Raw genomic sequence first — 12,806 nt, 5'->3', positions numbered from 1 at the left:
TCCCACCTAAAACTCCCAACTTCCCATGGTGTCTCCCTAGTTACATACTGATTTTTAACTTATTAGTGAATTGTTGCTGGTAGAAAAATCTTAGGTTTTTCTTCCTTGTTTACTATGGTGGTTTATATGTGTGCGAAACAAAGCGTCCTTCAGGTCTGAAATGCTGCTTGACACTCCCTAGTCCACTCCATGGATGACGATGCAATGGAGCTGCAATATGCACAGCATTTGGCGCAAACTTAATGTAATAAGTCAGTATACCCAACACAACTTGGATTTCTCTGACATTCCTAAGAGCTGGGAGGTCCTGGATGGTGGTAAGTGTGACTGCAAAGGGTGGATACCCTGAGTGGATAAATGTCCCAAATATTTGATCTCACTCTGGAAGAAATAGCAGACTTTGTCTTTATCACACTTTCACCCAGCATCTGACAGCACTTGAAACAATTTCCTGAGATTGGAAGGATGTTCATTGGAGTACAACCCAAAACTACTATGTTGTCCAAATAGTTCAAACAAGAAGGAACTGTAGCAATCAACTGTTATGAGTAGCATTAAAAAATTGCAGGTGCGAATGCACTGCCAAAGGGCAACTGCAAAATTTTAAATAGTCCCATTTGGGTGTTTATTGCAAAAGCTCATTGGGACTGAAACTTCCTGGCAAAGAGTCAAGCTCTGAAACCTTTCCTTCCACAGGCAAGTTCTCTACCGACAGTTATCCAAGCACGACTCGGACCCATTCCTACAGCTTTACTTCCACCAGTACCTCATCTCCTACCATACGAACATCACTGAAGCTCTCCTGCAAAACTAACAAGACTAGGATTCCTGCAAGTTTTAATCTGCCAAGAAGTTTCATATCAGTCCACATTCCACTCTAGAGTGAAAATTTCCTTCTGGAAGCATTCCCCAGGCTGTGGTTAAGCCATGGTTCCACAATATACTTTCTTCCAGGAGGGCTGATATTACAAGTTTCGCTGGAGATGATCTGTGGAGTTTGGGAGGGGGGGGGGGGGGGGGGCTTCCACTCTCCTGAGGCAACCAATGTACCATCTTGTCATTTACCTTGCAAGGTAATAGAACCATCCTGATCATTTCAAATACTTTACTTTAAGTAAGTAGATAGCCTTGTCAGGAGTTGAGTGTTATAAACAAGATATTTGATTTACTCCTGTTACTAATGCAGTGTCTGGATTTTGATGCTTGAGATTCTTCCCTGGGGTGTGTGCAGCAGTGAGGGAGCAAGTTTTAGATTTCACGTCACAAGATCAGTCTATCCCCCCCCCCCCCCCCCCCAAATCCAATAGGAAACGCACCTTGTTTGCAAAAATCATAAATCAAAGTGGATCTCCATGAATGTGACAGGACTGCTACATTTTAGAATGAATATTTTATTGAATATATTTATAATATATGTCTCCTCTAAATGAACTGATTCCTATATCCAAAAGAGGTTCTATTATTTCTTCATTTGCTTGCTTTGTTAAATAATTTGAAATAATGGAATCTACAGGTTGGATATCAACAATATTAGGAAAAGGATAGACTGCTACTCCCTGTAAAGAAGACACAATGAGTTGCAGACAGGCACAATGAAACAATGTTTAGACATTTAGCTTTCAACCAACCCCTTCTTCAGAAAAAAAGTCACACACACATAGATACATGCAAGCACACTTCACACACACGACTGTCATTTCCGGCAGATTGGGCTGTCAAGTGTTGTGTTGAATGAAAGTAGCAATCTGGAGTGGGGCAGGGAATGGATAGCAGGGTATTGGTGGGGGGAGAGAAGAACACTGTCTGACAGAGTGTCCAGGGACTAGATAGAGGCATAACAAAATGCTAGTCACATTGTGGGGAGGCTATGAGGCTGGGAGGTAGAGGTGGGGGCAGGGGGATCGGGGTGGGGGTAATGGAGAGCAGAAAAGGAGAGGAACAGGAAAGGGGAAAGACAGGCGGATGCATTGCCAGAGAGTGGCAAGGACTGAATGTGAGAGGTCATGAATAGGGATTAGGTGACAGGACAGAGAGGTGGGAACTGTTGGACGGAGGGGGTGGGGATAGTAGGTTACTGTAGGTTGTGGTTGGAATAATTTTGGGACAGTTCAGAAAAACTGGTGCTAGAGGAGAGGATCCAGATGGCCTGTATTCTGAAGCAGCCACTGAAATCAAGCATGCTATGTTCAGCTGCACGTTATGCCAAAGAATGGTCTACCATGCTCTTGGGCATGGTTTGGCAGTGTTGAAAAGGGGTGCACTAGAGTGTTGTGGAGGTTGGGAGGGCAAAGGAACACTGGCTTAGGACAGGTGGGACGGATCTTGGGTAGGATGTCCCTCACTTCAGGGCATGATGATAGTTAATCTAAACCCTGGTATCCCTCCCTCTTCCCTGCCTCACTCCAGATAATTACTTTTTGGATTTTAATTCCTGCACTATTTTTATGACTTCTGTTTTTGTTACTGTTTCCAGACACTGAGTGGGATGGTTGCCCAAATGTTCTAGGATGCGTTAACTCCTGATGATTTCTTTCCTCCTCTAAATTTTGTAGAGCACATATAAAACTGTTGTTGAGTAAATTAGCATTTTGGTTCCATCTGTAACCAAATTTTTCTCATTTATCAACAAGTTAATAAAATTTATGTTTTAACACTCTTTCGACTGCATCTTTCAGAATTCATTGTGTGCCATGATCTTTTACTTATGTGATCAGAATTTGCTATGGCTGTTTATTGAGCTGGTTTTTGCTTCTCTTATTTATTTCCTGTACTGCTTCTAATGCTGTTTGTGGGTCTCCTTGTTCCCTGTTGTTCAAGTTCTTACCCCCTACTCCTGAATTCACTTATTTATTTGGTAATCCATTGGTTACTGCGACCCTGGTGTTTCTGACTGGTCATTTTGATGAAGACTGCATGAAAATGAAGCATTAGTGTGTTTAAGAAATGCATCATACTTCTCATTTGTACTTTATGCTTGCATCGTTTCAGACCAGTCTTTTTTCCTCAGTGGTATTTTACAAATGTTCATGTTTTGGGGGTTAGTAATCCTGACTTCTCTTGACTTGTTTTACATCTGTTTAGGAGCTCCTATTTTTGTAGATACAGAACATTAACCCATGATGATTAGAGGTTACAACATGCAGAACTTTTCCTTTGCATTCACTATTTTTAATATTGGTGATAGTCTGAGTGATCAGTCACTCTCGTAGGTATATTTATTATTTTCATATTACACTGTAATAAAGTTTCTTTTAATTCTTGTTTTGGTTTTGAATCTTTACCAATATCCATGTTGTGGTCTCCATGAATTGCAACCTCTTTCATTTTAAACTTCAGTATTAATTTTGCTATTTTTTTTTCAGAAATGTTGCAGTCATACCCCATGGGGTATCATTTACTAGACTTACTCACTCTGAATGATCGTTCCTGTCATATCACTGAACACCGAACATTCCTCCTGTAACACCCTGCATAGTGTCCCTCCTAAGGGTCGCCGGGCACATTTTCTCTTTGGTGTTTTGACAGATACCTGCAATGCCATTTTTGCAATGTGTAGCTGGAGACAGCTCAAAAAATAAGAAAAAAATAAAAAATACTGCATTTCATGTTTATGTGTTGCCCAGCACTGATGGAATGCGTCTGTTTCCCATTACAAAGAAAATGGTTTCTAAAATTGTGTAATTTTGTGTGTTCATTTGATATAGAGGCCCCAATTAGCCTAGTGTGATATTTGTTCTATCAATAATTATTAAAAGTCGCAGTAAATCACTAAGAATAACCAAGTACTCCAGCTATGACTGAGCAGTTCTGTTGCATGGCAGTAGCCAAAGAGATACAAGTATACATTGAGAAGTTGTGGCAAGTAATTCAGTGCTCCTTGTGCTGCAAAGCAGTACTATTATGAGCCATATTTTCTGGAGTCAATTTGTTGTTCTGAAAACTGAATAGTATCTGTGTGAACATTTAAGATAAGCTACTGCCAAATTTCTTTTTGAAATCACACCTAATGTTTGTGCAGTATACAACTGCATCAACAAAGACAATGAAACTACAAACATATGTTATTTCAAATAAGTGCCATTAAAAAACATTATTGTTAGTGGTTTTGTACATTTATGTGAGAAACCAGCACAAATAGAACTTTCCTGGGTTTAACATTAGGTGAACTTTTTATTTTACCCGAGGTTTTGTAATTTCCTCATGTGCTACATGTACCATACCCCTTTGTTTTGTCTTCTGTAAACATGGCAGGGATTGTTCTATTTGCTCTACTCTGGTTGCTGTGTTGTCTCCCCATGGTATCCTATCTCTTAGACAATAGCAGTCACTGCGGGCCAGGACGGTGATGTCGCTGCCCGAGTTCTTAGAGTTTTATTGACCTTGTTAATACATATCTATAAGACAAATGTTCTGTTGGACTAATTTGGAAATGGTCTACCAAATGGGCACCTAAATTCTGCTTTAAAAATAATTTTCTTCATAATGGGAAACAAATAGATGCTTTCGTTCAACAATGAACATTACATGAAAAATATGATGAGCATATTTGTTTAGGCTTACTAGCTACACAGCAAAAATGACCTTGCAAATATCTACTGAAACACTGGACAAAATGCACCTGATAACTCTTAGGAGAGACACCATACATACTGGGTGCTTGGAAACTTGCTTTACAAACTTCTAGGACTTGTAGAGGGTAGTGAGTACATGATATTTTGAATATGAGCCCATGTCCAGAAATATCATCCAACAACACTTCAGAACATCAAAGTTGTAGGTGCTGGTGCCTGTAAATGTATGTATATACAGTGTGATTCCATGATAAGCTTTTGAGGATGATGGATAAAGAACTTGAGATAAGGCTCCCTGCACCAGAAGTGAACCAGTAAAGTTACAAGCGAAGATCGTTCTGATACCTTTGACTGTGGGCTACATGTAGTGGCACTGTTGTTGGTAAGATTTTAGGGTAGGCAACTTTAAGAGGTGGTAGCATGGACCAAAACAAGGAAAAAAAGCCTAGTAAATATGGTCTAAAATGTATTCGTTTAAAGCTGTGAGCACTTGTTTAATAGAGGAGATGTATTTTCTCACTAGCGAAGATGAACAAGTGCCCATAGCTCCTCAGTTACTCATTTTAGAGCCAATGTTTACCAGACTCTTTTCTTGTTTTGGTCCATACTACCACTTCTGAGAGCTGCCTACCCTACAATTTAGAAACAACAGTACCAGGACACGTATTCCATTGTCTAAAGTATCAATTTTGCTTGTAAATTTCGACTCTTTTCTGGATTAGGGGCCCTCACCTCCAATTGATATATTTATCCTTCTCCATCACCCGAGAAAGTATGTAACATTATCACACAATCACACTGTATGTACAGGGTGTTTCAAAAATGACCGGTATATTTGAAACGGCAATAAAAACTAAACGAGCAGCGATAGAAATACACTGTTTGTTGCAATATGCTTGGGACAACAGTACATTTTCATGCGGACAAACTTTCGAAATTACAGTAGTTACAATTTTCAACAACAGATGGCGCTGCAAGTGATGTGAAAGATATAGAAGACAACGCAGTCTGTGGGTGCACCATTCTGTACGTCGTGTTTCTGCTGTAAGCGTGTGCTGTTCACAACGTGCAAGTGTGCTGTGGACAACATGGTTTATTCCTTAGAACAGAGGATTTTTCTGGTGTTGGAATTCCACCGCCTAGAACACAGTGTTGTTGCAACAAGACGAAGTTTTCTACGGAGGTTTAATGAAACTAAAGGACCGAAAAGCGATACAATAAAGGATCTGTTTGAAAAATTTCAACTGACTGGGAACGTGCTGGAAAGGTAGGGCGACCGCGTACGGCAACCACAGAGGGCAACGCGCAGCTAGTGCAGCAGGTGATCCAACAGCGGCCTCGGGTTCCCGTTTGCCGTGTTGCACCTGCGGTCCAAATGACGCCAACGTCCACGTATCGTCTCATGCACCAGAGTTTACACCTCTATCCATACAAAATTCAAACGCGGCAACCCCTCAGCGCCGCTACCATTGCTGCACGAGAGACATTCGCTAACGATATAGTGCACAGGATTGATGACGGCGATATGCCTGTGGGCAGCATTTGGTCTACTGACGAAGCTTATTTTTACCTGGACGGCTTCGTCAATAAACAGAACTGGCGCATATGGGGAACCGAAAAGCCCCATGTTGCAGTCCCATCGTCCCTGCATCCTCAAAAAGTACTGGTCTGGGCCGCCATTTCTTCCAAAGGAATCATTGGCCCATTTTTCAGATCTGAAACGATTACTGCATCACGCTATCTGGACATTCTTCGTGAATTTGTGGCGGTACAAACTGCCTTAGACGACACTGCAAACGCCTCGTGGTTTATGCAAGATGGTGCCCGGCCACATTGCACGGCCGACGTCTTTAATTTCCTGAATGAATATTTCGATGATCGTGTGATTGCTTTGGGCTATCCGAAACATACAGGAGGCGGCGTGGATTGGCCTCCCTATTCGCCAGACATGAACCCCTGTGACTTCTTTCTGTTGGGACACTTGAAAGACCAGATGTACCGCCAGAATCCAGAAACAATTGAACAGCTGAAGCAGTACATCTCATCTGCATGCGAAACCATTCCGCCAGACACGTTGTCAAAGGTTTCGGTAATTTCATTCAGAGACTACGCCATATTATTGCTACGCATGCTGGATATGTGGAAAATATTGTACTATAGAGTTTCCCAGACCGCAGCGCCATCTGTTGTTAATTGTAACTACTGTAATTTCGAAAGTTTGTCTGCCTGAAAATGTACTGTTGTCCCAAGCATATTGCAAGAAACTGTGTATTTCTATCGCTGCTCGTTTAGTTTGTATTGCCGTTTCAAATATACCGGTCATTTTTGAAACACCCTGTACATATATTTACAAACACCAGCACCTATAGCTTTGACACTCTGCAGCGTTGTTGGGTGACGTTTCCGGACGTGGGTTCCCTTTCTGTAGCGTCATTGGATAACGTTCTTGGCCATGGATTCCACTTCAAAATATTACCGGTATCTCCTTTCTCCCATCTACACGTCCTAGAGGTTTTGTAACGGGAGTTTCTGAACGCCTTGCATAATCGATTTATCAGATATGATTAGTAGCGCTATAAAGATTGTTTTCTAATGGGGCACATTATGTACTTTAAAGTTTCATCGCTGGGCAATCGTAAAGAACTGGAAAAAGACTTATGAAAAAAATTATATTTTGTGTAATGAATGGCAGCTCTCTCTAATTGTGGATAAATGTGAGGCAACGCCTGTAACAAAGAGGAAGAACGCTATTGTATCTGAGTGGTGAGCATCTGCAGCACGTCATATCGTACGAGTATTTAGGAAGAATATAAATTGGGACAAAGTGAAATCAGTATTAGGGACGAATGTGTTGGAAATATTATGGGAAAGTGTGGTGCATCTGTAAAGCTGGTCGCATACAAAACGCTAGTGCGACAAATTCTAGAGTAATTTTCCAGTGCATGGAATCCTTATCAAGTATTCAAGACAGCAGGCATCGAACGAATTCAAAGACGAGCCACTAGGATCTTACAGGCCGATACAGCTCATTCGCATATGTACAGAAACGCTCGTAAAACTTAAATGGGAATCCCTGTAAGAAATACAACGTAGTTCTCGCGAAATCCTGCAGGTTACATTTAGAGAAACTGTATTCTAAGATGACTGTGCAACCATTACGCTGCTACCAACGTATATCTTGCGTAGGGGTCATGAGAAAAAGATGAGAATCTAGGGCGCGTTCAAACGCAGGTAGAAGGTCAGTATGCGAATAGAATCCATTGCTACATTAAAAATGGATGTACTTACATACGTTTGTACGTATGTCCCACATCTTCTCCTGAACTACTGGACCAATTTCAACCAAACTTGGTATACATATCCCTTACTGTCATGCAACAATCGTTGTCGTGGCAAAAATGCGATGCGTGAAAAAATGGCGCACCATGCTTCACGTTTAAATTACTTCTGTGCTACTAACTATTCGCAAACAGTATCCACATAAACTGGTAAATGCACCTACAAAAGTATATCATGTTAACAAATGGCTCTGAGCACTATGGGACTTAACTTCCGAGGGCATCAGTCCCCTAGAACTTAGAACTACTTAAACCTAACTAACCTAAGGACATCACACACATCCATGCCCGAGGCACGATTCGAACCTGCGACCTTAGCTAATGTTAACACATATAGCTTGATAGATATGACGACCTAAGCATTGAGACGCGTGAAACGCTGCCGCATTGTGCATTAAGTTTTAATATATTTATTCTCTACTATTACGACACTCCTACAGTCGAGCCAGCTTAAGGTAATTCCTGACACCTAACAACGCTTTTGACCGCTTTCAGCTGGGAAGCGCAGACGGCTATAGGCAAAACAATAGCCGTCGCCATAGAGACGTTTTCGAAATCACAGAGTAGACACGCGAAGGAGCTGTACTTGCACAATATAAAAATTTCTCTGGAAGACTGTTTCATAATTTCAAAGGTGCTTTCCACGAACACATGGAAATGAATTTTTTTTTGCTATTACACTACAAAAACAGTTATTTTTTCCGTTTCTAATAAAAATTTGGCAAATTGAATAATCAGGCACGCCGCGTTTGTCAGCTAGTGGGAAACAAAATTGCCCCACGCACTGTGCAGTGGCTTGCGGACTACTTATGTAGATGTAGAATCCCTTAGGAATCCCCACCCAACAATGCCATATCGTTTTTTTCTAACGATGTTGCATAGCTTTCCATGTCTAGATCACGCAACGAGCAGATTTCGCATTGAAAGCCACACCAATATTACGCTGACAAGTTACTGGTCTGAAAATTGATACGCATTCCACCATGAAAATGTTTGACTGACTAAACATGGATTTTCTCGTAGCTACATCTGGATGCGGGTATGTGTCACAAACGCTTTAAAATAGGTCACCTGCCTGGGTCAAAACTATTTAGGCCAGTAGCCTATTTTCAGGAATAACATCGAGAAATCCCTCGGACAAATATATAGCAGGAATCATTATAAACATAAAAATATAAAACCATGCTCATGCAACCACTTTTCATTCACACAATAGAACTAATCATCCATACACAAAGACAAGCTACGCTGGTAAAAAGCCATCACCTGTCTAGCGGTACATGATGATTAGCATAGATTAACAGAGTTACGCGGGAGACGCCTACTTCTAGAATTCGTATATTTTTGCAATGTCGGTATTGGTAGCTCAGAAGTAATACCTGAAGGTAGCCGCTGTTAATTTTAGCAGCTTGATGACACTAATGTACGATTTAGTTGGAAAACGTAACGTTCATACGTTTGAAATTTTACACTCGTATACTGAAAATTACTGCATGGATTACTAACTATTTAGAAATGGGAAAATCGCGCACGGTGAAAGTAACTAAAAACTTGCCGGCCGGAGTGGCCATGCGGCTCTAGGCGCTACAGTCTGGAAACGCGAGACCGCTGCGATCGCAGGTTCGAATCCTGACTCGGGCATGGATGTGTGTGATGTCCTTGGGCTAGTTGGGTTTAAGTAGTTCTAAGTTCTAGGGGGCTGTTGACCTCAGCAGTTAAGTCCCATAGTGCTCACAGCCATTTGAACTAAAATTTTACCAACCAATTATTTTTTCCCTCACCACAGAAGTTTCAATTTGCACTCTAATGCGAAAGGCATAATTCTCCAAGTCACTCGGAAGGAAGAGCATTTAGAGCTTTGTCTCAGCGACGTCAAGAGGTAAGTACGAGCCGTTCCAAATTTAAAAAGCTACGCTGCAGATGAAACAAGCCTACAGAAAGAAAACCGAAGATATGAACAGTTTCATCCTTATGCGAGCCAGTGTGCTGACTGTCGTGGCATTTCGATCGTTCTACGCCTCTAGGTAATTCCCCTAACCGATAAAGGTTAAAGATGAGTTTTTTAAAAAGTAGATCTAGACACAACGATACGTCTTTCTTTTCAGCTGGAAAGGATTTACTTGTCTGGAAGGTTTAAATCAAGTGAATGAACGTAAAAATAATTACAGGAGGCAACTGTGTTGCAGCCATATTATAAAATCCCAAGAATTTTTCTAAACTGATCCAGTTGTGCACTGGAAGACAGGCTCACAGCACTAAACTTATGTTGTACTAAAATAAAGTTTTGCGCAACAAGGTAAGGTGATTAGTTTATACAGAGTACAATGTTTCATAAGGAACCCACGCGAAATAAAATGATTACAACGAATTTAATTTACAAAATGAAAAACCTGTCCAGTTCAATGATACGACATACGGCGCCCACCATAATAGGGCCTGTTAGTGTCATACTGTTTACTATGTTAATCTGTTTTTAAAGGTTTATTCTGTTTCCGAGTTATTCAAATCACCACAAAAATAATTCACAGTTTCAAAATGTAAATTTACGCAAAGTGGAAAAAACAGCGCCAAATTAAAAATAGCGTAAAAACACAATAATACTTTCAGTCAATACAGTCGCGTTCGGTAATGAAAGAACATCCCAACATTTATGTCACGATATTTAAACTGTAACTAACAAATCTTACATCAGACCATGATACTTCTAACAATATCACTTTCTTCACAGTGCTACTTTGACGTGACTGTGTTACTTACCTCGGCAGGGAAGAACCAGAAGAAAAGATTTGAGTTGAACGTTTTGTTGACCGTTAAATAACCAGAATAACTCTTGACTCTATGGCAATTTTCGGTGCAGCCTTCGTTAATGCCTACACCTACTAAAGCAAGCCGCTGTGCCTCCTTTATTCTTCCTTCTTCAATGAGCGGGGTGAGAAAAAGTGGTTCTCCTGGATCCCCCTCAACCGGGAGAGTTTGAATTCGCGGATAAACATTGAAAAGAGAGTCTACATGAAATGCACAAAAACTAACTAAAACGAAACAGACGCCATAAACAACTTCCTGGATCCGTGCCATAGTACCACCACCGACGTACGCACTGTTACTCTTGTTAAGACGCTTTACAAGTACCTCCGCATGACACAGCTAACAGCTGACAGGCAATATCGACTCTGCGCCCTAAGTAGTAGCTCCACGTCTTCAGTGCTGCCAACACATCGTGCGGTAAAACAAAAACCACTAGCAATTCACAAGAATTCAAAGGGTGCGTGCTGATAGTGACTCAAATAATGTCTTGTTACACATATGATACAGAGTAGCATGATATAGCTACACTTGAGAAGAAACATGGCATTTATTTCAACAATTCTAACATATGGTGTCAAAATCGCCGTGAGGTTTCAACGCTGCAACAGATAACCACACGCTCAGGTTCATGTAATATTGTGGTAGCTTATTTCTGTTTTGTTAATTACTTTTTCTTTTAAAAGATAAATAAAAGAAAAAACACAAATCGGTATTTTTCTGCCATCTTTCCCAAAGTTCTTCATCCAGAATGTTATTCCCTTAGTTACTCTCTCCATTGTGAAACTGGCGGTGCTCTAAATGTCAACGCATACGTTCTTTATGTGTTCTATACTATAAGTGATATCACTGTTCGGATTATTACAGACTTTGAAACTGCTTTGCTGAGCATAATACAACGGTTCTTCAAATAAGCAATGGACTCATTCGGTTTTTACTCTGAGCACTTAGAAGAGGAGCAGTCCAAGGAAATAGCTGGCCAAACTCTAGCAACAATGGATCTATTAAAATGGCTAAAAATAACTGATGTACATCGCCGAACATAAGTGAAATCAAGGAACGAGAAACAGACTGATTCACAGCAGGTTAAAAGTTTAGGGCAAAATAAAGGACATGATGACCTCAACTGTAATACGTCGGCAGTGTATGTCGCCTTGTGAGTCTACTAAAGCAGATCTCAACTGAAATCCTCAAAAATTCTGTGGCAATTAGATAACGTTTTAGTGAAGCTCCTACACATGGTGATAATAACTTACCCAGTTATCCTACCAAAAAACAATAAACGGCCACAATATATTTCTAGATGAATATGTAAACTGTCATAACATGTACGAAATATTGATCCTGGTATGCAATTAAAGCTGGTCGATATGGCAGGGACAGTGAAAATTCGAGACGACTTAACCTAACCGTGAATGACTGCATGACATACACGTGTTATTTCATAATCTTAGTTTTTCGTATCTCCATTTTAAACGAGGGATGTGATTTTTGTCCGTTCTGTATCTCCATATTCTTCACCGTTTTTTAAGTCACCTTACTACATATGAAAACGCCTATTACCATTCCATAACTGCAATACGAAACATGATAAGTTCAATGTGTTGGTTGCATCTACGTATAAATCTTTTTCATATCGTTGTGCATGTCAACTATATATCTCAGATATCGAATACTCATTGACTTCCTTCTGATAACAAACAATAGCGTACTCAACAGCAGACGAAAACTTTTATCTGCTATCATTGGCGGAAGTCATTCTCGGTTTATTATAGCCATCATCGTCCACCTGCTTAGCAGAGTGGTAACGTCTTTGCCTACCATGCAAGCAGACCCGTGTTCGATTCCTGGCCGAGTTGGAGATTCTCTCCGCTCGTGGACTGGGTGTTGAGTTGCCCCCATCACCGGCGGACAAGTCGCCCAATGTGGGGTCGAATGAAATAAGACTTACACTTGGCGGCCGAAATTCCCCGAATGGGCCCTCCCGGCTAGCGATGCCATACGCTCATTTTCATTTCCATAGTCATCATCATGATATGCAACAGACTTCGTCAGCCATACTGCTGTTTTTCTTCTTGGTTTACTCTTTATAGTC

General features: G+C 40.8%; 1 protein-coding gene across 1 annotated transcript in view; it reads right to left on the bottom strand.

The window, feature by feature from the left end:
* Positions 1-11,123, bottom strand: part of LOC126365973 (venom serine carboxypeptidase) — a 138,103-nt gene extending 126,980 nt beyond the window's left edge. The window contains exon 1 of the mRNA XM_050008771.1: positions 10,667-11,123. Within this exon, the coding sequence (XP_049864728.1) occupies positions 10,667-10,984 (318 nt within the window). The 5' untranslated portion in view covers positions 10,985-11,123. The remainder of the gene's footprint in view (positions 1-10,666) is intronic.
* Between the last annotated feature and the right edge of the window lie 1,683 nt (positions 11,124-12,806).

This window comes from Schistocerca gregaria, chromosome 4 (genome assembly GCF_023897955.1).
Source record: "Schistocerca gregaria isolate iqSchGreg1 chromosome 4, iqSchGreg1.2, whole genome shotgun sequence".
NCBI classification, from domain to species: domain Eukaryota; kingdom Metazoa; phylum Arthropoda; class Insecta; order Orthoptera; family Acrididae; genus Schistocerca; species Schistocerca gregaria.
This window is presented reverse-complemented; position numbering and strand designations above follow the sequence as displayed.